Raw genomic sequence first — 26,105 nt, forward strand, 5'->3', positions numbered from 1 at the left:
ATCAAGAACTGTCCCGTTATTTTATGTTACTTTGAACCATGATTTAAAGAGTAATTACAAGACGGCAGCCATCAAAACAAAACAAATCATTATTTTACAACATAAGTCATGCTGGGCCATTACAGAAATCCCATCAATTTGCAGTGCAATGATGGATTGAAGTTTTGCTTACCATTTGCAGCTTTTTCTTATCCTTAATTGCATTACTGTGGACAGCCTCGATTGCCATATGGTGCTTCCAAGCTAATTCTTCCAATGTCTTAGAATGAGCCTCATTTAATTGAGTTACCTCCTCTTCCAATCTATTTTGCAGGGTTTTTAGCTCCATCTCATAATATTCTTGCTGAGTTCTCTTTGCTTCATTTACTTTCTAAAATTAAAACAGATAAAAGTCAGTAATTGACACCTGTTTTTTTCATGACTGCCAGGGTGATCTGACAACCCTATAAATATGTAAGTTTAAATGAACTGAGTGCTATGGGGCCCAGACTATGAAACGCAAGAATAGATCATTGGTGTTCCCAGGGACAGGGTGGCACAGGAAAAATGAGAAAAAACTTAAAGGAAGAGATAAAACAAACTATTACTGGGTTATAACCAATGCGACTTAACACATCCACAGTCTTAAGTGAGAAAGGCTTCAAGTATGCCAAAGCAGTGCACAGAATGGCCTATCAATTAGCCCACTCACATGCTATCACTCAATAGAATCCTGAGTGCCAATTACACACCTTCTAGGCATTCTCCTCTAATGACAGAAAAAAAGTCAAAAGACAGTGGCAATATAGTCTAAGTTCTATAGATGAGTCAGGGAAGGCTTTTCAGAAGGAAGAGTTCTGAGCTAGGAGTGACGGCACACTCTCTTATTTACTCCTCATAACAAACCCATAAGAAAAGTAAAGATGGGAAAATGTCAAGCCTAGGTCTGAGGTCAAAGCCTGCATCCATAACCATGTGTCCTGCCCTCCCGCACTCTGAAGGATGAGAAGTAACTCACCAGGCAGCAAAGTTCAGGGAGACAGAGGTAGAGTACGGTGGAACACAGGGTATGAGCCTGGGAGTGGGGATGGGGCTCAGAAGTAGGGGGTCAAACAATGAGAAGGAGTCTTTACACCAGGAACTTTGAAGGGACTAAGGAATCACTAACGTTTAAGTAAGATAAGTTTTTTTTTAAACAATCACCTTGGCAGCAGGCTAGTGAGCTGACAGAAAGCAGGGAGAGCTGAGACAAGGCGGTGACTATAGTCCCGGCAAGAAGAGGTGCCTCGCCCTGAGATCTGTGAGTGGGTAAGAGGAGGGGAAGGATGGAATAAAACACATGAAGGGAGTAGAACCAACAGGACCTGGTGACAGACAAGGGGGCTGGGAAAACAAGAACAGCTTGGTGAGAACCAAGAGCGACTCCCAGGGTTCCCAGTCAGCAATCAGACTGTGGTGCTACTCGTGGAAATAAGAGTAAAAGAAATTTAGTACTTTTCAGAGGAGAAAGTTCTGGGCATGCTGGCTTGACATGTCTGTGAAGAACATAAACGGAGATGTCTAGTGGAAAGTTAGATATATAAAACTTAAGTTCAGGAAAAATAACTAGCCTGGACCTACAGATTCAGAACTGACCAGTCCTGGAATGCAGGAGTGCGTAGAGGAGACAAAAAGCCTGGGAACATCAACGATGAGGGACCAGATGGAGGAGGGAAGCTCACAGAGAAGAGTGCAAGGCCAAGGAGGTGAGAGAGACCCACGAGAAGGGAGGTGCTGTAACCAGCGGGTAGGAAGTAATGACAGTGAGATAAGACCCATGACTAGGACGCCACTGGGGACTGGGACAAAAGCAGATGCTATGGAACGGTGGTACGAGCAGACGGCGCCAGGCTAAGGAGAGAACAGAAGTGAGCCAGGAGCCAGAGGAATAAACATCATCCAACACGCTTAGTTGTGGGGGGAAGGAGAAAGGAAGAGATCTCCAAAACCCCCACTTGGTATTGTGGACATCTGAAAAATGGAACACATATTCAGCAATTGCTCTACAAATGACGTCCTCCTTTGCAAACTTGAAATTCAGTCTGTCTATATAGAAATTTCCAGAGCATGATGCTGGCCATCCTTTTCAGTTTACAGAAATTTCCTAGGTGTTTAAGCAATAATATATTCCATTAATAGAAAAACAAACAAGACTATAAGTACACACCACACTGAAATATGATTTTATTCAGTTTCTAGCTTGAAATAGGTTGAAATGTCTTAAGGTTTTAAATTACAGATCATTACCCACATATTATGAACACACCACAATAAGGTATAGTCTAGCTACAAACCCTTTTCCTCAAAATAAGAACAAAAAATAACTGCTAGAGGAAGATATGTATTATTACTGTGGAGCAGGAATAAACATGCCAAATACTTCAAATCGAAAAAAGAGGAAAAGTGAACTTTTCTTCCTTTCTTCTTGTCGAGACTGGGGTACTCTGTTGCTTCTTACCTTCTCCAGCTCCAGAATCTGCTGCTTCTGCTCTTCATCCAGACTTTGAGTTCTGTTTTGCAAAAGAGCTCTTTCTTCTTCAAGTTGAGATAATCTTTCGTTGGCTCTTGATTTTTCTGATTCTAAATCTTTAATTGTCACCTCCTGGGTCATCTGAGTTGCTTGAAGCATTCCAATATGACCTATCCCCCCCCAAAAGAAAATTCCTTCAATTAAAAAGCTTGTTACAACGTGAAACAGAACAGTTCATATTTAATGACAAGGCTAAGTAGAATAAACGGTCTGCACGTACAAATTTTTCTCTGGTTTCCTCATCGTACAAAATGGAAATATTTACCAAGAGAATACAATAGAGGGAGGGTTAGTAGGGGGACCACACCTGTGGAGCATATTGCAAGTACAAGTTGGATCTATCAGGTATAGAGACAAATGTCTTAATCCTGTAACCGGGTAAAAGTGGTGAAGGCTATGTTGTTTAGTAGGATGTAAGCCCTCCAATTTGTACAAATAATCAACATGTTGAATCCCATAATGGCATAAATGTATTTATGATCTATATACAAATGACTGAATAAAAAAAAATACTTCTCACTTGGCTAGAATGATTTAAATTAGACAGTCATTTTCACATCACTGATGTTGCCCCCTACACAATACTGTTCCACTTTTTGAAGACTGCAAGCTATTCACATTGAAACAGGAGCCACTCCTCAGAGTTCACGCGAGTCTCTGGGAGTAAAATGAGGTTAAGAGAAGATGCAATGACTAATGCTACATAGCCAAAATAAGTAATCTGTTATTCTCTAATCTTTCTGTTTTTCAAATTCTACCATAAAGAGGAAGAAATCTGTATGCAAGGAACAAAGGTGGCAGACAGCAGTTTGGTGGAAAATGAATCTACTTTAAACAAGAAGCTAGATAAAGAACTAAAGAGTAAGAAGAGGCAGGCAAGGACAGCAAAGGTATGAAAGAATAAAATGACAGCCAAAAATGGGGAAAGGAGGATGAGGAGAGGGAGAGAATGAGAGGGCGAGACAGAGGAAGACCAAGAAACAGAGAGACTGAGAACATGCTTTAGGGCAATAGTTCTTTAAAGCAGCATCCAGCTCCACCATCAAATTCTGTCCTGAATTATCATGAAAGTATTGGTTTTAGCTCAACTTTCCACCCAAACTGTGGTCAGACGTACTAGCTTTGAGGATGAGATCGGAAGCTTGCTGCTGTAAACGTTCTCTGGCCACTGCCAGCTCACTTTCGAGTTCTTTGTGCTTGCTTAATAAGGCTATTTCTCCCTCCTTGGCTTCATCAAGTTGTTTTTGAAGAATCTAAGAAAAAAATAAGTAGCCATTACTGAAACACAAGAATGATAATAAGATAAATAATTCATTTAAATTATTTAATATAAGCATTAGCTTTCTCTCATTCAGAAGTTATACTTTTCCTTGAAGGCGATTTGGTGAAAAAAAATTAAAAAAGAAAAAAAGAAGTCATACTTAACTATACCCAGTTTTTAAATCTGTAAGTATTGGTGAAATTTATAACTTGGTATTTTCACAAGCCATAGCATCTAGTAAGGAAAGGCTATTCTATCCTTTTCTAATCCACAGATACTAAAAAACATAGCTATGAAGTTTTTATACCAACAAAACAAAAGTTTTAGAGAATTTTTGCTCCCCCTCCCGGACTTTTGCCATACTTGTATTAAATTCAGGTTTCTAAAGGCATCAATCTTTTTTTTTTTTTTTTTTTTGCAGTTTTTGGCCGGGGCTGGGTTTGAACCCCGCCACCTCCGGCATATGGGGCCAGCTCCCTACTCCTTTGAGCCACAGGCACCACACAAAGGCATCAATTTTTTATCAATGGCTAAATATCAACTAATGGGCAAACTATTATTAAAGAAGGGAAAAGAAAAAACACAATTAAACCCTAAACCAAATATTTTTATTCTCCCAAACCACTTCTAGAAAATATTAACATGTTAAATAAATAAAAATCCTTTCATAAATAATAAGCAAGGTTTTCAGTTTATCTTTCTGGGACTTTAATATTCGAAATTCTGTAATAGCTACAGAGCACTAAAAATTGTCCCTTCACTGATTTTTCTCACAAAGCAAGAGGAAGAAAAGGCAAAACGAAAAAATTAAGTGGTCTGAAGGAAAAGAAGCTGATCCTAAGCCAGCTGGACGCTCTCCAGTCTACAGAATTAACATGTCTAAAAGAGAAAACTGGAAAAGAAATCCACGTGTTACCTCCATTCTTCTTTACTCACCTGGACGCTGTTCTCTGCTGTTGCGTGTGCCACCTCAAGCTTTCGGCACTTGTCATGAAGACTTCCAGCTTCATCCTGGACCATCTGTAACTCTGTCTTTAATCTTCCTATGGTTTTTCGTAAAATTGCTTCTTGTCCTTGAAATTCTTTTCTAAGATCAGCTTCCTTTTCTTTGCTGGCCTGTAGGCTTTCTGCTGTAAAAAGCTGTGACCTTTTCAAAGTATCAAGCTCATGTTCATAAAAGGACTGCGCTTTATTCAGCTTGCCTTCATAATCCTCAATTAGTTTTTTCTGCTCAAGTTTAAGCTCTTCGAGGGTTTTGTTTAAGGCCTCCACCTCCATCCTGTGTAGCTCCTCTGCCTTCTCCTGCCCTTTACCGATGGAGGCACTATGATCCTGCTGGGACTTCAGCAGCTCCTGGATCTCCTGCCTGTGAGCAGTTCGCAAATCTTCCAACGCCAGTCGCTTGTCTTTTTCAAACTGTACTTGAAGTTGTCCAAAGCTCCGCAGTCTTTCTTCAAATTTCCTTCTAATCTCTTCAACCTCTCTAGACATGGTCACTATGCGCTGGACATGCTGGGCTTCTGCACAAAGTTGCATGTCCTCAACTCTGTGCTTGTAAGCTTCAAATTCTGTCAAAGCCTGCTGCTTCATTTTTATGTGATCTTCTAAAGATGCTTCTAAAACTTGAATTTTTCTCTTCAGGTCTAACTCCTCTGTCACTCTGGTTTTATACTGCAATATTTTTTCTCTTGTGTCTGCAAGAATTTGTTGTATTTCTTCTTCATGAGCATCTTTGAGGGCTTGGATTGCAGATTCATGTTCATCATTTTTAGTGTTCAAAGCATATATGACCTGCATGGTTTTGAAGAAGGGAGAACTCAGTAAATCACATTCTTTTCTAATCTGTAGTTAATTCTTTCATTTGGATTGACGCTTTCTACATACCCAGTATCGGCTATGGTAAACGTTAAATACATATGCCTTTGTATGCTGATTGATTTGCTCAACATAATCTTAAAATTTGTATTTGAAGACTTTTTTTTTTTAAAGACTTTTTATTTTTAAAACATCAAAATTAAGACTGTTTTTTGCTAAAAAAGAAACAGCAAGCAGAAAAGGGACAAAGGAAGCCACCTGGCTTAAGAGAAAGGGGTTTTCTGTATGTTTCAGTCTAGCTTGCCGGAGACTGTGCAGGGGATCAGGAGAAAAAGCCTCACAGGAAAGCTCGGCCCTACACCGGTGTCCTAGAGGTCAGAGAGGCTTCAGTGAGCAGATGCTTCCTAGGCCCTGTCTTCCCCAAAGCCTCTTTTATCTGTTTAATGGCTTATTTAAGTATTTTACCTTCTGAAATTTCCTTTTCCGATCTCCCTACAGTTTGCTTTTAAAGCTGATCCTTTCTCCCCCAAGTTTCTAGTGGTCTCTTTATAAAATCCCATTGATATTTTCATGTAGAAAATGCTGTAGTTTTACTCACTGCCCGATTCCTTGAGCCCGAGTGTTTTCAGTACAGGCCTTTATTTTCACTTCAGTTCCCTGGTTTTAATGATTGATTCCACTAAGACTTCACACTTAGTTCCAAATGGCAACATAGTCCCTGTACAGCAACACTCTCCCTCTTTCCTCTGTTCCTTGGAAGCCTTCCATGTTACCAGTGTGGTCAAACAGTGCAATATTCATGACTGTTACTTAAAGTTTAGGGAACTGCCCACTTTGCTTACCCTGAAGTAAAAAGAAGTAAACAAAATACAATCCAAGACTCCAGAAGCTAAAAATCAGAGTCCTGGAGATTTACTCATTTTAATGTGATCTTATCTGGCTTTAAAAACGAATTCCAGCACCAGACACTGCAATTAAGATGCAAAAGTATTGCCATTTCTGTAGAGAATTTATTCATGCAGCTTAAGGCAATTGAGGCAGACTCACTGGCTCCCCAAATATCCCTGCTAACTCCTGATCCTACTTGCTAAATATAGGCTGTCACCCTTTCAGACTGCAGCTGCGCTTGAAGAAGGAACAATACGTATCAAAAGCCTACACCACTGCAGGGGCTTCACTTTGTCCACACAGGGCTTTATCTTCCAGACCCAGAGCTCTGTCCACAAACTCACTGGGTCTGCCATAACTAGGTACTATGAAATGCAATCATAACAACAGTAAAAAGATTGAAAGGTGGCAGGAACCCATCTGTCTTGTTTTTGTGCAAGGTTCATTGGAAAACATGTACACAAAAGGGCTTAATCATCCTCTCTAATTCCAAACCCTAATTCCAAATCCCAAATTATGTCCCTAGTGAGTTAGCTCAGATCTCATAGAAGGCTCCTTTCATTTATGCATTCAAGCTTTAAAGTAGCCTATAACCCAACAAAGTCTGGTGTCTTCCCATCCCCTGGGTTCATACCAGCCTGCCAAGTCAATGGCAGAAAAGACTGAAAGCATCTGTGATATATTAAGAAATACACATGTGGCGTCTGTTCCTACTCCTGGACATAGAGCTCCTAAGACCTTTGTAACTTCCTGAGTGACAGAATCATCAGACACAGAGTTCCTACCCTGCTTAGAATTTCCTCGGTGTTATCTGTTGTTCTAAAGAGGTAACTTTTAGTGGGCTCCTGCATGGCCTCAGGATGGGGGCTGGCTGCCAGAGGAAACCACCTTGTGACTAGCGGGTTGGAACTTCCAGTCCCATTCCTCAGACCCCAGGGAGGACAGGCCCGTGGCTGACCTGATCACCAATCATGCCTAAGTAGTGAAGCCTCCATTGAAAATACAAAAGGACAATGGTTGGAGAGCATGCAGATTTCCAACAAGCAGAGGAGCCGGAAGGGCCATGCACCCCTTTCCACAGACCTTGCCCAGTCCATCTTTTTCATCTAATGGTTCATCTATATCCTTTGTAACACCCTTTATAAAGAATGGGTAAAATTAAATGTTTCCCTGAGTTCTGTGAGCCAACCTAACAAATTAATTGACCCCTACAAGGGGGCAGTGGGAACCCGCAATTTATATAGGTAGGTCAGAAGAGCAGGTCAGAATTCGGGGTTTATGACTGGCGTCTGAAATGGGGGGAAGTCTTGTGGAACAGGCCTTTAACCTGTAGGATCTGACATTATCTCCAGGTAGACAGCATCAGAAATTGAACTGAATTATAGGACACTCAGTTGGTGCCCACTGGGGAATTGGCTGTTTATGGGGGGAAAAGCCAGGCATATTTTTGTAACTAGAGGTGAAATGTTCTATGTTGTACTGAGTGTGCTGAACAGAAGTAAGATGTTCTTTGTTGTACTGAGAGTAACCAGAGGTAAAACATTCTGTGTTGTACTTTTGTTTTTTCCTATCTCAAGTAGGGTCACTAAGGAAAAACAAGCCAATCTTCCAGAGAAAAGTCCATTTGCCAGAGTGCCTAGAGCAAAGCTGGTGTGGGCCACACCTGGAGAGGCCAAGGCCAGCACCCATGCCCACTTTATCTACCAACCACACAGAGGAAAAGAGAATTCAGAGAGAAAGAATCTCAAGGGAAAAACAACACACACTTTGCTATAGAAAATGATTCATATTTCAGTGAAAACATGAGGTAGGGAGGCTTCCTGTCTTGTCAAAAATTTACTGAAATACTCTTCTCATTTTTCTAATATTTAATTTCTTTTTGGTCATTAAAGAGTCAGCTTGAGGGCAGTGCCTGTAGCTCAAAAGAGTAGGGCGCTGGCTCCATATGCCAGAGGTGGTGGGTTCAAACCCAGCCCTGGCCAAAAACTGCAAAAAAAAAAAAAAAAAAGAGTCAGCTTGAGTCCTGCCTCCTGTAACGTCTTCCACGTCCATGGGAGTCTATCTTTTCTTTATCCAGCACCTCCATTATATCCAGAACATGCATTCCCTTACCATTACTCACTCCTGAAACTCAGGTGATATTTGATCAACTAAATGTCAGGGGTCTTGATAACAAGGTTGGAAAGATAGATGAGGATCTTAGAGAGCCTGAAAAAGCAGCTGAGGTTATAAGAGCACTCAGAAAGGGGAATGAGAAGGTGAAATTAAAGAGAGTACAGGTCGGAATGAAAGCAGGAAGTTAAAGTAGGATGTAAGCAAAGCAAACAAAACATCCGACAAATAATAAGAAAAGTGTGATGAGGAGTGTTATTTCATTTTATAGTCTAATCCTGGGGTCAGCAAACTATTTTAATATAACCTGTGAGCCAAATGGGGTTGCTGCATTGTCATTGCAAACAAAGTATTACTGGAACACAGCTATGTCCATCACGGCTGCTCTCCCCCCACAACAGCAAAGCTGAGTAGTTGTGGAAAAGTCCTTATTACTGATCCTGATTCTAATCTATACATAGACAAAATGACCAGCCAAAAGTAAAAACAGATAAAAGATCTAAATTTGCACTAGCTTCAATTATTATTATTAGACACAACTCATAGACTGAGAAAACCAACTATGTTATTCTTAAAGTATATTTTGCAAAATATATATTCATGCAGAACAAATATTGGTATTTTCCAGGAAAAACAATGCTAAAATTAGTTTCTAAAAACTTAAAAAGGAAAAATAAAATGAAGTCAAGCATAACACAAAATCAATACTGCTTTCATAAATGATCATTTGAAATATGTCACTATGAAATTACACTATTTTAAACACTCCTATGAAATCAACACATTGTACCTCATACATGCATTAAGGTATACATGATCTATGCATTTATGATTTAATTTAAAAAATAATAAGATGAGAAAGCTATATATGAATTTTCAAGTTGAGCTTACCCAAATATAGCACCCTCTAATTGTTCATTTTTCTACATAATTATAAACGTAAACATTTATTAGTATCTTTCTCTGATTACTATTCCTCAGATAAAGGTAGCATAACAATTCTGTGTTCTTTGAACACAAAGATATGACTTGAAGTAGCAAAATTGACCCAACCTGGATTTTCAACGTTAGCTAAAATCATTTTCTCTAACTTCCAATTTTCTCAAATATTAGAGATCCCTTAATGACTGTTTTATAAGAATAATCTGTTACTGAAATTTTAAAAATTGATGTTATATAACTATTTTTTAAAAATATAAAGCACTAAAACATGGTAAAGTTTCCTTATTAGCTATATCATTTACTTATGTAGAGTGAGACCAATTTTAAAGGAAACGTCAGTAAACGATCATCATAATCAGACATAAAATTGGCTATGATTTTTCAAGTAAGAAAAGGAAATTCTCAAAAGTCTCTATTCTTTCTTTCTTTCTTTTTTTTTTTTTTTTTTTTACTGAAATACTCTTCTCACTCTGTTGCCTCTGGTTGAGTGCCGTAGTGTCATAGCTCACAGCAACCTCAAACTCACGGGCTCAAGTGATCCTCTGGCTTCAGCCTCCCAAGTAGCTGAGACTACAGACACCCACCACAGTGCCCAGCTATTTTTAGAGATAGGGTCTCACTCTTACTTAGGCTGGTTTTGAACCTGTGGGCTCAGGCAATCAACTACCTCAGCCTCCCAAAGTGCTAGGATTACAGGCGTGAGCCACCACATCTGGCTCTAAAGTCTCTTTTCATAAAATACTTTAAAAGACATTAAGAGACATTTGCAGTTTTTCTGGAACTATGAACATTCATGGAATGAAAATGTACACAACTCATCTCAGCAACTTCATAGTTTTCATGTTATGGCAGTGAAACATAATTTGATTATATATTTCATGATGAATAAGCACTAGTAATTTTTACTTTCTCTATGAAGACTTCCAGACAATCTCTTCCATAGGTAAAATGAGAATAGTTCTAGACCCTAGTTCTTAAAATAATGCGTAGGTAAAAAGTAATTTCCGAAATAGTTCTCAGTGTTGGTTGCTATAGATTTAATTATATCTATAAAACTCTCATGGTCAGGTCCTAGACCCCATATGCTAGTATTTGCTCATGGGGCCTGTGGGAGGTAATTAGGTTTAGATGAGATCTTCATTGTAGGGCCCTCCTAAAGGAATTATAGTTCTATTTTATGAAGAAACAGCAGAGAGCTGTTTCCCATGTCTGTCTGCCAAGTGAGGACATATTAAGAAGGCAACCATCTGTAGGTTGGCGAGAGAGTCCTCACTGGGGAAATGAATTGTCAGACACCTTGATCTTGGACTTCCCAAATTCCAGACTATAAGAAATAAATAAATATGTGTGTGTGTGTTTTTAAGTCACCTAATCAAGGGTATTTTGTTATGGCAGCCTAAGTTGACTAATACATTGACAATAATAACTAAGTTCCCACTAAAATATAATTAATTGATCATAAAGCATATTCAGTGAAAAAGTATAGAAAGTACATTAGTAATAAATTGCATTCACTAAAGTAATGTGTTATCCTAGCTTATTAATATATTTTAACTGGATCATAATTACTGTATATTATGCCATCAGGCTTAATATTGCTAAGGTAAGGGAATATAATGTAATTATATTATAATGTAAATATACATTTATTCAATCCAATAAATGATGGTATTTTATGAATAAATGATGGTATATTGAATAAATGATGGTATATTCATATAGTTTAATACCATGAAACCATCAAAAAGCACATTTATAATACAAGAAAAAGTATATCAAACAAAGCAAGCATATTTCAAAATACCAAAAAGAATATGCAACATAAAGCAATTATATAATAAGATCCAATTTTAGAAGAAGAAAACTGTACATATTCATATTTAAAGGTGTGTAAAAAATTTTAATTGAGAAGACTATATATTTCCAAGCCTTCTATTATGAATACATGTTGTTAATAACAGTAACAGAAAATAAGAAGTTTAATAAGAAAATATTAAACCTTTTTAGCAGATTAACATTAACAGTAATAAAAGAATAAATTAATATTTAAAATGCCTTAGCTTTAGAAAAATATAACAATGGGTTGGATGTGGTGGCTCAGGCCTATAATCCTAGGACTCTGGGAGGCAGAAACAGGTAAATTGTCTGAGCTCAAGAGTTCCAGAAAAGCCTGAGCAAGTGTGAGACCCCAAGATGCAGCCTCTGCTAAAACCAGAAAAAACTAGCCAGGCACTGTGGTTGGTGTCTATTGTCCCAGCTACTCCGGAGGCTGAGGCAAGAGGATGGATTGTTCAAGTTCAAGAGTTTGAGGTTTCCTGAGCTATAATGCCACAGCACTCTACCCAATGCAACAAAGTGAGACTATGTCTCAAAAAGAAAAAAAGAAATCAGTAATAGTGAAAATAAAAGCAGCAAATTTAAAGACATTCCTTAATTACCAACAGAGCAAAGCAAGTTTCCTTAAAAATTATCCACTGAAATTAAAGGGATTTATATAAACTACATTTAAACTTTTTTAAAGAATATTAACTATCAATCATTATGCTTAGTAGAATTTACATATTTTAAGGGAAATACAAAAAATCCAAATACTTGCATAAACTTTGATAGCTTACTGGCAATCTTTAATGGTCAATCCTGACTTCATTCATTCTGCCCCTCTACTGTCTGCTTGTGCCAAGAAGCACAAGGAAATACAAAAGAGAATTAGATGCATGTATACAATGTCTATTTCTCTTTGTTTTTTTTTTTTTTTTTTTTTGAGACAGAGCCTCAAGCTATCACCCTGGGTAGAGTGCCATGGCTTCACTGCTCACAGCAACCTCCAACTCCTGGGCTCAAGCGAGTCTCCTGCCTCCGCCTCCCAAGTAGCTGGGACCACAGGCGCCCGCCACAACGCCTGGCTATTGTTGTTGTTGTTGTTGCAGCCATTATTGTTGTTTGGCAGGATTCGAACCCACCACCTTAGGTGTATGTGGCTGGCGTCCTAGCCGCTTGAGCCACAGGCACTGAGCCAATGTCTATTTCTCTTAACGGAGCTTAGTGAAGACTGGTCTTAAAGAAATATTCACTCAATGAGTCAAAGTAAAATTTTAATAAGTCTTGCAGGGGAGGAGAAATACAAAATGAGTGTTTATAAGGAGTGGGAGATGCATGAATATTCTTTTAATTTTGAGAAAAATGCTTTTGCTTTATTGTAACCAGAATCTCTTAAATTAGTCAAAATGTTAAGGGGAAAGCTATAAACAATTCCAGGCTGAAGAATAATAAAATAAGAGCAAAGGCACAAAGATGGAGAAGCACAAAACTCTGAGGGTAAAGATGGGACTGGAGCTAGAAATATGTCGATGGTCTGCACTGCAGGGACATTGGTAGCTACTAGGCTGGACAAGATCTAGAAGGCAGAAAGAGCAAAAAAGCCATAGGACATGTTCTTGGGCCGAGTCCAGGGGTGCAGAGGAGGTTAGGACCACAGACACGCAAGTGCTAAGGAAGAGCAGAATGCAGGCACGGCACTAAGGACAAGATGCAAGGGATGGTCTGTGAACAGTGTCAAAGACTGCAAAAAAATCAAGAAGAATGAGGACTCTAAGCCACTGTATTCAGAATCTAAACCTTAGATTCAGTAGAGTAATGAAAGCAAAGCTAGAGGAACAAGTGGAAGCAGATGAGTAGATGGTTAATGGGTGGAGACCATCAGATGGCAGAGGGAAGCTCCAAGAAATGATCGGAACGAGGAATACAACTAGAGAGCTAACATGATGGCTGGGAGGTTTTTTGTTTGTTTGTTTTTGTTTTTTAGAGGCAGGGTCTTGCTCTGTCTCCCAGGCTTGAGTGTAGTGGCGTCACTGCAACCTCAAACTCCAGGGCTAAAGTGATCTCAAAGTGCTAGGATTGCAGGCATGAGCGCCACAACTGGCTAAGGAATTGTTTCTTCTAGTTGAGCTAGTCACCAAAAGGTTACTTGGGCTGTAAGACATCAGAGGTAAAGAATACTGAAAATGCTTAACATAGTAACTAAGAAGATGACGTGAAGGCTATGTTAACCAGTTTGATGAAAATATTTCAAATTGTATATGAAAACACCACACTGTACCCCAGAATTGCATTAATGTACATAGTTATCATTTAATACAAAAAAAAAAAAGAATACTGAAAATTATCTCTCAAACTTCCCCAGTGAGTTACTTACCTTTTGCCATACTGGCTGTTCAAGAGCATTAACACGGACCAGAGTTCTGTACCTCAGTTCACATTCATTGGTATTCCAGTAAAATATTTACAAATTGTTAACAATCATTTCACAAATTACTAAATATTTATGATGAGCTCTAAGTATCTTCAGGAATCTTATATTTCTATAAAATGTCTCACCATTTGGAGCCCGAGTATTAGCACCTACTGTTTTCTAAAACACAGCCCATGTTCAAGTTTAACAAATTATTCCAATAGTGAAATTTATAACAGCTTTTCTTTGTCAATGCTGATCCAATCAAGGATTCTACATTGTATTTAGTTGTTATACCCCTTCAGTGTTTTTAATCTGGAAAAATATTAAGGCTTTTTCTTTTTTATTTCATGACATTGACATTTTTAAAGAAACTAGGCTGGACATCTTACAGAATGCATAGATTTACATGGTTTTTATAGTTTTATAGTTTTTTTAATGTCAAATTTATCTTTGTAGAAATCTTGAGTGTTCTCAATGCACCATACAACTAGTGTTTAGAGGACCTAATATCACATTGCAAGATGTTTTATTAGTCTACTTCTGTATTACCCCACACACACTCTTCTCAGCTAGTGTCCTTTTGTAATCAACCACTCAGTTTAAAGCCATTAAGAAAAAAAATAGACAATGAATTTCATTTTCAATACAAAAGGTTTAGTCCCCAAGACAAGTCTTTTCTACCCCCTGTGGTAAGCAATTATTTTTTCTTTTGATACAGAGTCTTACTCTGTTACCCTCTGTAGAGTGTAATGACATCATAGCTCATAGCAACCTCAAACTATTGGGCACAAGCAATCCTCTTACCTCAGCCTCTCCAGTGGCTGGGACTACAGGTGCTGCCACAATACTCAGCCTTTTTATTTCTTTTTTAAAGAGACAGGGTCTCACTCTTGTTCAAGCTGGTCTCGAACGCCTGAGCTCAAGCAATCCACTTGCCTCAGTCTCCCTGAGTGCTAGGATTACAGGCGTGAGCCACCATGCCTGGCTGTGGTAAACCCTTTAAGGTGGTTTGCCTGAGTAATAGCAGCTGTCTCTATTGATGACCTGTCCTTTCTTTTTCTGAGTAGGGTTTGTCAGCCAAAGGTCAGGCTTGAACTGTTCATAACTATAGAGAAAACTTTTTTAAGAGGCTGTGAGAGTGTAGAAAAACAAATCAAATGGCAGAATATAGACAATTATGGAGGATTCTAACCATCTTTTACAATATGATGTGAGATGGAAAGTCTTTTAACCTATAGTTTCACTAAATATTCAGCCAAATATTCATTTTCTATAAATGACTATACAACAGGCCAGAAAGGTACATTGAAGATGTGGAGTTCAAGGTGAGTGGAATGGGAACAGAAGCGTCCTACACAGAGTAGTTCAGTCCTGGGAATGGATTACTTCCATCCTTTTCCCTTGGTCCAGTTTCTTTTGTTTGAATAAGAAAGGAAAACTTTTAAAAGGCTATTCTTCATATATTATATAATCACATTAACTCCAGCAACAGACTTTGTCCAAATGAAACATTTATAAGGCAGTTAACAAAAAGAGTTCATTTGGGTTTATTTAACCCACAGGCTCTATAAAACCTAAATTTAAAAAGCACTTTAAAAATCAAATTTCTTTGAGAATTACCTTTAAAGATATGGTTGCTGTCTATGTTTTCCTATTTGGAAAATATTTATGAAGTCAATAATGTTAGCGTTATTTTCTCGCATGGTAATGGAGAATACATTTGTTTTGCCACAAGATTTAAATTGAATTCTGAAACTGGCAATAGAAGTCCTACTATAGATTTCTCATTCAGGATCCATGCAATGAAATCTCTGCTACCCAACTTTAGCAAAAAAAATCAAATCATCAGCTAGCTTCTCATGAACACCTACTATGTGCTCGATACTTTTTTTACATGCATTATGTAATCCCAAACACAACTGCTCAAAATAAACATTCGCAGACAATTTTAATAAACATTCACAGACAATTTTAAATAACATATATACACCTTGTATTTAACGTCAAACTTTAGTGATGGGACAGCATGAGAATGTACACAACATGAGAAATTTTCAGTACAAAAAACTAGATGAAGACTGCAGTGACTAGAAAGGTTTGAAAGAGCAAAGGCAGTTGCAGAGAACTGTAAGGAAAGCAACTGAATTAAGGCACAAGATAGGAAGGATGCTGGTGGTTGGTGTGGTCTGATAATCCTCAACACAGAGAGGGTGAATCCCAGGGAAAGACAGTTCAAGTTAAGTTAAAAATGTTACTGAAATTTAACTGGGAAAATGAGCATAAGAAGTAGTAATTTAAGAGATTTACTATCTACATATTACATTTGTATTTTTCTGTTTGTATGTCCACAATGGTGCTGGACAATGACTCTAAGACACATATTTTTTTCACATTTAAACACTTCTTAAATCAGGGTGCACGATGCAATTAATTCCATATCATAGTTTAATTCACAGTATTTTTTTTTCCTTAAGGCACATAAAATAATGATGCATCTTTCAAATCAACCACTGCCATGAATCCAGAATGCTACAAAGCCATTAGGAAGAATGAAAGAATATGAATAAAATGTTTTATATTAAAAGTAGAACATAACTGCTTCTCAACTCTATAAATAAATTGCCTAAACTACTCAGAAGGAAAAGAAAGAGACTGCTGGTCTCCTGCAGGGCAGGGACAGGAGTGTCTCTTATTTAAATTGAATCCAGACAGAAAGTTGAGATTTCAAGTCAGAGAGACCAAAGGAAACATTGTAAAGGCAAAAAAGCAGGGTCAAAAAAAGAAAGGGAAATTGGAAGTCAAGAGTGAGGACCCAGGAGGAACTGGAAAGTAAAGCCAGCAAGCTGCGACAAGCCATCCGGGTCCCTGTGCCAATCACTGCTGTCACTGTTTATCTATCATAGAAAGGAGAGTGGGCAAATTTTTCAGGTTCCCAAGTAATTGATGGTCCTTCTATCCACAGTCTCCTAATCTTCCCCATGTTTAGCGATGTTGACTTCCCTTTTCAGAAAACCATGGCCCTTTTTCTGATCCAAAAATATATTCTTTGCTTCTTTTATCCTCCTCTTTCTCCTTAACCTGCAACTTTCGGCATTCCACAGCAACTTCTTCCTTAGACCATTTGTCTACTCTCCTACCTCTAAGCAGGATCACACTCGAATCTATAATCCTGAGACTTCCACATGTTTATGTACTGAATGCATGAATGAGTTCGCACGAATACAAGCAATTAAATTCACCATTTCTCCCTATACAAAAAACAATCTCGATTTTTTTTCTTCTTTTTGACAGTATCATTCTCCAAATCCTTTGGCCTTGAAATCCACTATTAATTTTCAGTGGCCAATGTGTACTGATTCATCTTCTAACTCTGTCTAGCCATCGACTCCCTATCATCATGTTGGTCTAGGCTCTTCCAAACCAAGGCTTGAGTTGCTACTGCAGAGGCTCTTGCTGTTTCTCTTGGGCTAAGGTATCTCTGCTGCCATCGCTCCTGCCTTACCACCCTAAGCATAACATTTGTTACATAATTTTTTATTGCTCAAAATCCTATAGGATTCTGCCAAATACCTTGTCTTTTATGATGGCAAAGGCACCCAGGATTTGTGGTCAGACAAAACTTGGGTTTGAATGCCTGATGCTGCTTGTGCAACCCTGGCCAAGTTACTCAACTCTAAGTATCTGTTTCCTTATCAGTAAATTAGGAATACTATGTATTGAAACCTACTTCATGGAATTTTTATAAGAATTACCTGAAAGAAGGTAATGAAAGCATTCAGTATAGAGCCTGGCCCAGCAGATGAGGTGGTTCAAGCCTGTAATCCTAGTACTCTGGGAGGTCAAGGCAGGGGGATTGCTTAAATTCAGGAATTCAAGACCAGATTGAGAATATTAACACCCCATTGATACAGGACAGGTGGCGCCCCAGCCAGCTTAGCTGAGCTGGGCTGGAGGATCCGCCACCTCCGCCTTAGCAGTGTTGGTGCGGCAGCAGTAGGCAAGGGTGGGGGGAGCCTCCCTCCCCTACTGGAGTCTCCAGTGGCCAAAGGGACCAGACAACTGCTGGGGAGACACCATCATCTTGGTATCTCCTTCTCCTTCACACTTATGACTAAATACAGAACCCCCATTTCCTATGCCTAGGTCAATTTCATGTAAGTTTCCTAGGCCTCAGTTCTGTGAATGGACTGTGTCCATTCATTAATATATTCATTCACCTTGCCCCAGCAGAAGGAACTATGTCCATTCATTAGTACATTCATTCACCTTGCCTCAGTGGAAGAGACTGTGTCCATTCATTTCCTGGCCTCATATAGAAGGAACCCATGCACCTATATATACCGCTAAATGGAGAGAGATGGAGAGAGAGAAAAGGAAAGAGCTTTTCTCTCCTAACTAGGGTTTTCTCTCCCTACCAGGAACTTTAGTGTTTTTGTATTCTTGTCTGTAAATAAACTCTGTCTTGCCACTGATCTGTGGTCTTCGGATTTATTCTTCAAATCACCAAGACCAAGAACCTGAAAGCCTAGTATCACCATCTCTACTAAAAACAGAAAAATTACCCAGGTGTTACTGCAGGTGCCTTAGTCCTACCTACTTGGGAGGCTAAGGCAAGAGGATCATATAAGCTCAAGAATTTGAAGTTGTGGTGAGCTATGACACCACAGCACTCTACCCAGGGCCACATAGTGAGACTCTTCATTTTCTTTTTTTAGAGACAGAGTCTCACTTTGTCACCTTCAGTAGAGTGCCGTGACATCACAGATCACAGCAACCTCCAGCTCTTGGGCTTAGGCTATTCTCTTGCCTAATGCCCAGCTTTGTTGTTGTTGTTGTTGTTGTTATTGTTGCAGTTTGGCCAGGGCTGGGGTGGAACTCACCACCCTCAGTATACGGGGCCAGTGCCCTACTCACTGAGCCACCAGCACCACCATAGTGAGACTCTTCAAAAACAAACAAACAAACAAACAAACAAACAAAAATCTAGCCTGTATTACCCATCCAATCTAAGTACATATTTTCTCACCAAAACAGATGCTCCATTCCAGTCTTTTCACTAAAAAGACCACAGTTTTCTAGTCATAGTGAGATAGCTCATTTTGTTCCTCTGCACACATATCTATATAATGTCACTCTCCTTACTCTCCGTACCTTACACAACTGTTACTCACCCTTCAGAAGCATCTCACCTCTCGTTTCCTCTTTGAAGTCTTTGTCGTAAGTCTAAGCCTATACAGTCTCTGTCTTGCCAGCTCTCCAAAGCTGCCCTTCTAGAATCCCTGCCGGGGACCTGTATGTACTGTGTTGTATCACGCAGTCTAACATTTAAATATGTGGTCCTCTATTATTTCACATCTGTGCTACAGTTAATTAATGAAATGTTTTGATCTACTAAAAACATGCTAAGAAAACAGCACTGAATCGAGCTATTCTATGATATCGGCCAGCAGGGCAGCACAGTTTTTGATATTCATTTTAGTGTACTGTGATAGTGTGACACAAACAAACATCTACACTATTCTTAACTAAGACGAAGACACCAAAACTGTGTTTTGCCTCACAGAATAAAAAATGGTAACATTTTTCAGGGAATAAAAATGTTTTTTAAAATGTCAATAAGATAAGCAAATTATAGCAATATACATCTAGAATAAATATGTAAAATAGTATTTGCTAAGCATTGGCAAAGCCATTTCTATTTGTGTTTTATATTATATAACTACGGTCCCCAATCCCTAGGCTATGGACCGACACCTATTCGTGGTCTATTACGAACAGGGCCACGTGGCAGGAGGGGAGGACAGGTAGGCAAGGAAGAGACATGTCACCGGTGTTTACATACGCTCCCCATCACTCTCATCACCACCTCAGCTCTGCCTCCTGTCAGATCAGCAGCAGCACTAGATTCTCAGAGGAACGGGACCCTACTGTGGACCACCCATGGCTGGATATAGGCTGCACGCTCCTTATGAGAATCTAGTGCCTGATGATCTGAGGTAGCACTGGAGAGCAGCTACAAATACAGATTATCATTAGCAGAGAGGTTTAACTGCACAGACCATAATACATCAACTGCTTGCAGACTTACAATGCTATCAGTGAGTAGCAAGTGACAATTAAGCTGCATCTGATGGCAGGCTTTATAGCAGCAACACACTTCAGGTGTCACTGTCTCCCATCACGTCCAGATGGGACCATCTAGTTGCAGGAAAACAAGCTCAGGGCTCCCACTAAGTCTGCGTTATGACAAATTTGTATAATTATGTCATACATATTATAATGTAATAATAATATAAAGTCCACAACAACCATAATGTGCTTGAATCATCCCCAAACCATCCCCACACCTCCTCCCATCCATGGAAAAACTGTCTTCCCTGACACTGGTCCCTGGCACCAAAAAGGTTGGGAACTGATGCAATAGACCACATTGATACTGATAGAGGATAACCCCCATTCAGGGCTTTTCAGGCCTAAGCAAACAGACTTTTCCTCTCCAAACTGCACTGAGTAAAGTAAGACAGGAAAGGGGCAGTTTTCTATGTAAGCTAAGCCCCTTCTGGAGTACACCTCCTGCAGTTAAATCCCCAGGTCATCACCTGAATCAGAGACAGGAAATTAACTCCCCCCATACACTTAGCAAAAAAAGAGAAAGTAAGACAGAAAAAGTGAGCTACAGTAGCTCCTGGCTTAGGGACAACGGGTACAGAGGAGGGCAGGGATGAGGTCTGAGACTAAGAGCAGGGAGATTCAGTGTAGGAGAAAATATTTGCAAAATAAAGAACTGTTACCCAAAATACACAAAGAAAGCTTAAAACTCAATGATAAGAAAATAAATAATTTGATTAAAAAATGTGCAAAAAATCTCAATAGACACCTCACCAAAGAAGCCATGGGGATGGTAACTAAGTACATTAAAATGTGCTTACTGTTCCTAGGGATTTGCAAATTAAGCCAAGATACAACTACACACACAGTAGGAGTAGAACGGCCAACATCCAAAACATTGATGACACCACATGCTGATGAGAAACAGGAACTCCCAGTCACTGCTGGCGGGAATGCTACAGCTGTTTTGGAAAGCAGTTTAGCAGTTTCTTACAAAAGTAAATGCATTCTTATCATAACAATCCACCAATCATACTCCTTGGTATTTACTCAAACGGGTTAAAAACTTACATCCACACAAAACCTGAACATGGGTGTCTACAGCAGCTTTATTTAAAATTGCTCAAGAGTCCTTGAGCACACGAATAGATAAACTGTGGTCTATCCAGACACTGAGTCTGGATATTATTCAGTGCTAAAAAGAAATGAGCTATTAAGCCACGGGGGGGGGGGGGGGGAATACATGGAAGACATGGAAGACCCTTAAATGCATATTACTAAGTGAAAGAAGCCAATGTGAAAAGGCTACATAATATGGGATTTCAACAATAACATTCTGGAAAAGGCAAAAACTATGGTGACAGTAAAAAGATCAGTGGTTGCCAAGGATTGGAGAAAGGGAGGGAAGCACAGGCACAGCACAGATTTTTAGGGCAGTGAAATTATTCCATGATATCACTGCATGTAATGGTGGACACATGTTATTATACATCTATCAAAACCCACAGTGTACCCAACACCAAGAGTGGGCCCAAATGTAAACCACAGACTTCAGGTGATGTGATGTGTCCATGTAGATTCATCAGTTCTAACAAGAAATACACCATTGTACTGCAGGATGTTTATGCGGGGAGGCTGTGTGTACCAGAGGAGGTGGGATGAGAACTTTGTACTTTCTGCTTTATTTTGCTATGAATCTAAAATTGCTATACAAAAATTAAGTCTATTTTAAAAGAAAATCTGCATCCTGAACAATGGGTCCTCATTTCCCCTTCCCTGCCCAAAACAATGCCAAGAGTCAAGCTTTATAGGTCCCTATGAGGAGATTAACCCTTTGACTGTGGAGCACTCAGAAATCAAACATGCCAACTGAGGCATGCAGCCATCACAACCACCGTTAGGATACATGGCGCACTTACTAGACATTCCTTTGGGTTCTTACGAATCAAAATAGTAAGAACCTATTTTGATTCTTACTATTCTTATTTGAATAAGAATTAGAATAAGAATTTGAGTAAGAACCTATTTTGCTTTTTTACTATTCAAAAAAGGATATTCTTAAGTAAGAATGAAAATAGGTTCTTACTATTTTGAAAGAACCCAACACCCAATTTGGTTTCAGTTTCAATATTTTATATTTACAAAAAGAAGTTTAAAATGCAAACAAAAATTTAACATAAAATGATAAAGCTTTCTCCTATCAATAAGATGTAATAATCCTTTTTTGTATGGTACAACTCAAAACACAGCTCAATGCATGTTCTATTTGTACAAACTATTCAAGCACAACTATGAAAATTACTGAGAATGAAGCATATGATGCTTACAGACTCAAGTCAGGTAACATAACAGTAACACATGTCATCAAGTGTTTGTTTGCAAAATGAACAACACCTACAGGCCTCATTTGCACCAAAGGAACATCTTGTTTGAACACCTTGACTTGTTGTTCATAGTCAAAAGGTGAAAAGAATTTTTTTTTTTTTTTTTGAGACAGAGCTTCAAGCTGTCACCCTGGGTAGAGAACTGTGGCATCACAGCTCACAGCAACCTCCAACTCCTGGCCTCAAGCGAGTCTCCTGCCTCAGCCTCCCAAGTAGCTGGGACCACAGGCGCCCGCCACAATGCCCAGCTATTTTTTGGTTGCAGCCATTATTGTTGTTTGGCAGGCCCGGGCTGGATTTGAACCCGCCACCTTAGGTGTATGTGGCTGGCACTTTAGCCACTTGAGCCACAGGGTGAAAAGAATGAATTTTCTGGAGAAAATAAACCATCCAAAGAAAATACCTATATATACTGACATTTGGATGTGTTCAATTAAAAACAAAATGTGATGGACTTCCATGTTCCACCATTGAGAAAGATGAAAAGACCAGCGTTCTTCCTAATAACTACCAAATAACTGACAAAACCTTCAATTTTCTTGAACCCACCAGAGATCTGAGATCACAATGCAACCTACTGGCTTTCAATCTAAGAAACCCTCCAAGGACAGATAGAACATAGCACTGGCTCATCTGCAGCAGAGCACAGAGGTTAAATGAGTATGTTGTACAGTGGGTGAGAATTCAGCAAAACTGTGTAACAAACTGCTAAAGGTACAGCATGGGCGAGTGTGGGAATACAAAACCCAGGGAAGCCACAGGCATGATCCAGTGTACCTACTCACAGTCTCTCTTCTGTGACTTCCGTGGGTGATAAGAAGAAAAACTGCTGACTGGGTAGGAGGCACTAGGGAAAGCCTACTACTCTGTGAGCCAGGCCTGCCACCCACATCCTTCTCACCTACAGAACAAAAGCCTCCAGCTTCTAAGGTAAAGGCACCACATCTGCACCCCTGCCTCACATGTGCACCCCACCGCAGGACCCACATCATATCCCACAGAAGCTGGGGGAATAGAAAAGGAGGAGAACCCTCTGGGAAAGGGGCAGGAAGCCCATGTGAATGAAGGCAGAACAGATCCAAACGCGTAGGATGCAGCTTCAACAGTGACTGGCACTGGGTTTGCAGCTGTTTATGTAATTAAAGGAACACGATCATGCCCATTCACTACATATTGTCTACAGCTGCTGGCTCTCCGGCACAACTGAGTGGTTGCTGTAACCTATATTGAAAAAGAAGATCTCAGAACCAATCAATAACCTAAATCAATAACCTAAATTCATCTCCAAAGAACCAAAGAAAGAAGAGTAAACTAAACCCAAAGCAAACAGAGGAAGAAAATAATAAGGATTAGAGAAACGTGCACACAGGAAGGCTATGAGAGGACACAGCAGGAAGGCCCCACGTGCAAGCCAAGGAGAGGGGACTTAGTAGAAACCAACCCCGCAGGCAGGGCACAGCGATCTCTGGTTTCCAGACTCCAGAACCATCAACGTTCTGGAGGGGATGCTCTATCAGCCTGGTTCTCAGAAGAAAAAGATAATATGTGGCAGAGCTTGTCAGTGACCCACAACAGAAAAGCTGAGAGAAGTAAAGCTTTATATAAGACAAAAAAAAAAAAAAAAAAGATCAGAGATGCATAAGAATAGAAAACAGTAGAGTGAATCAATGAAACTTCAGCTACTAAAAACTAACCTTAGCTGCGCTGATTAAGACAAGGAAGCCCACTTTCACCACTGCTATTCAGCACTGTACTGGAACTCCTAGCCACAGCAATTAGTCAAGAAAAATATACAAGGCATACAAATTGGAAAGGAAGTAGTAAAACTATTATTATCTGCAGATGCAATGATTATGTAAAAAAAAAAATCAAAGAATCCACAAAAAATTATTTAAGCTAATAGCTGGATTCAGCAATTATGCAGAATATGCACAAGATTAACATACATTGGTTTTAAACCATCAATGAACAATTTGAAACAAAAATTAAGAAAATAATTCCACATACACAGGTACCAGTAGTGGTGTTGTGACGTACATGCCCCAAATAATTTAATATTAATAATTAGAGTCTGAAGTTTGCAAAAGCAATGAAAAGGAAAGCCTTAGTGGCCAATACTCTGGGAAAGGGGTATAACTCTCAGTTTATCTCATATAGGCTGTGGTTCCTTCTGAGTGGCAGTTACTGATATCATTAGTGCGTGTGGTGATTAGGAATTATAGTGCTTTATTTTCTCTTAAAATGGGGATGATCTGAACTTGACTCTGCACATTAAGGCATATTACCTAGGGAAACATCATCCATCAAATATGTCAAGAAAAAAGAGGGGTTGACAAGGATCATAATTCTAATGATCTCTTCTTACTTGGCGTACTATAATACATAATCTCTGCTTGCTCTCAAAGCTTTATGGGTTTGCCAACCTCTTCTGATCTTCCACCCATTCCAAGAATTGCTGATATTCTTAGGCAGAAAAAAAAAGAAGGCAAAAGTGATATCCTTTCCCTCATTTACTCATCTAGTCCATGGCTCTGCGGAGATATCAAAGACCAACACAAAAGAAAATTAGCTCTCAATTACAAAGAAGCTGGGAAAACCTCTGCTATACTGATAAAAATAAATTAGGAGAAAAGGAAGGCTGTTCATCTCTTCCATCTGTCCAAACAAAACACTGTAGCTGTCTATAGGGTTCTCAAAACCTCTTTTTTATTGTTATTCTGTCCTTATACTTAAGAGAAAGACCCTACTAGGAAATAGTCTATTGTTTTAAACACTTACTGTCTTCTAATTGCTCTTTTAACTCCTATCTGCTTGCTGATCAGCTTACACTGACGTCTCTCTGGCTCAGGTCACATGCAGGCCTCTGGCACTGCAACCTTCCCTACCAAGCAGTATTTCTCCAGGAGAAAATATCCACATAGGAACAGTGAAGCAGTGACTTAACAGGAGATTTCTGTTTTTGGTGGCTACACCTTGGATTTGGAGGAGGCAGAATAGCAGTGGAGAGGGAACGTGGAGTAGGCTACAAAAACGGCAAAGAGACCAGATGGCCTGCCGTCCTCATTTCTCATAGGCAGAAGACATGTAATGCACCACAATGAATTTGATAATAAGAGCAACAAACATTCAAAGCTGCAATAACAAAGATTTCTTACATTTTCATGATCAACTCAAACTATCTTCTCAAATACAATGAAGCCAATCAGTTTTTAATACAATTATACTGGAAAATTTGGATTAGAGAAGCCAATAAATATTTCATAACTAATTATGTTTTTTCCCCCACACTTTTATCAATATTAGTGATTTCCCTGAAATGTCCACCTTTTTGTCTTATCTAGTTATTGGAAACTATCCATAGGAAAAATTGTTTTTATATATGTTCTATACACATGTGCCCACACACACATAAGGTCTGACAATTAAGTTCATAAACTCATCCCAGAAAAAGTGCTACATCCATCATTGCTGAGTATCAGAGCTGTTGTCATGCAAAGGTCTGACAATTAAGTTCATAAACTCGTCCCAGAAAAGGTGCTACATACATCATTGCTGAATATCAGAGCTGTCATCATACAAAGGTCTGACAATTAAGTTCACGCATTCATCATACACAGGTCTGACAATTAAGTTCATAAACTCATCCCAGAAAAGGGGCTACATACATCATTGCTGAGTATCAGAGCTGTCATCATACAAAGGTCTGATAATTAAGTTCACATGCTTGCCTCTGTGTACTTACATTGGCAACACAGTACATAACCTTGGTATATCAGTGTCTCACAGCTGCATTTGCGTTGCTGTGTGGCAGGGTCT

At 39.2% G+C, this 26,105-nt stretch overlaps 1 protein-coding gene across 5 annotated transcripts in view; it reads right to left on the reverse strand.

The window, feature by feature from the left end:
• Positions 1-26,105, reverse strand: part of FAM184A (family with sequence similarity 184 member A) — a 189,048-nt gene that overhangs the window by 63,506 nt on the left and 99,437 nt on the right. For 3 of the 5 annotated variants that reach the window (XM_012805059.2, XM_012805056.1, XM_003781631.2), the window contains exons 2-5: positions 4,746-5,600; positions 3,666-3,801; positions 2,477-2,658; positions 173-370 (exon numbers count right to left, since the gene is read on the reverse strand). In XM_012805059.2, coding sequence (XP_012660513.1) covers positions 173-370; positions 2,477-2,658; positions 3,666-3,801; positions 4,746-5,399 — 1,170 coding nt within the window. In that variant the 5' untranslated portion in view covers positions 5,400-5,600. Of the gene's footprint in view, positions 1-172; positions 371-2,476; positions 2,659-3,665; positions 3,802-4,745; positions 5,616-26,105 lie in introns of those variants that run through there. The other 2 variants (XM_012805053.2, XM_012805048.1) reach the window with 1 other exon arrangement.

The sequence above is a fragment of the Otolemur garnettii genome, unplaced genomic scaffold (genome assembly GCF_000181295.1).
Source record: "Otolemur garnettii isolate 467f Iridium unplaced genomic scaffold, OtoGar3 scaffold00002, whole genome shotgun sequence".
Taxonomy (NCBI): Eukaryota; Metazoa; Chordata; class Mammalia; order Primates; family Galagidae; genus Otolemur; species Otolemur garnettii.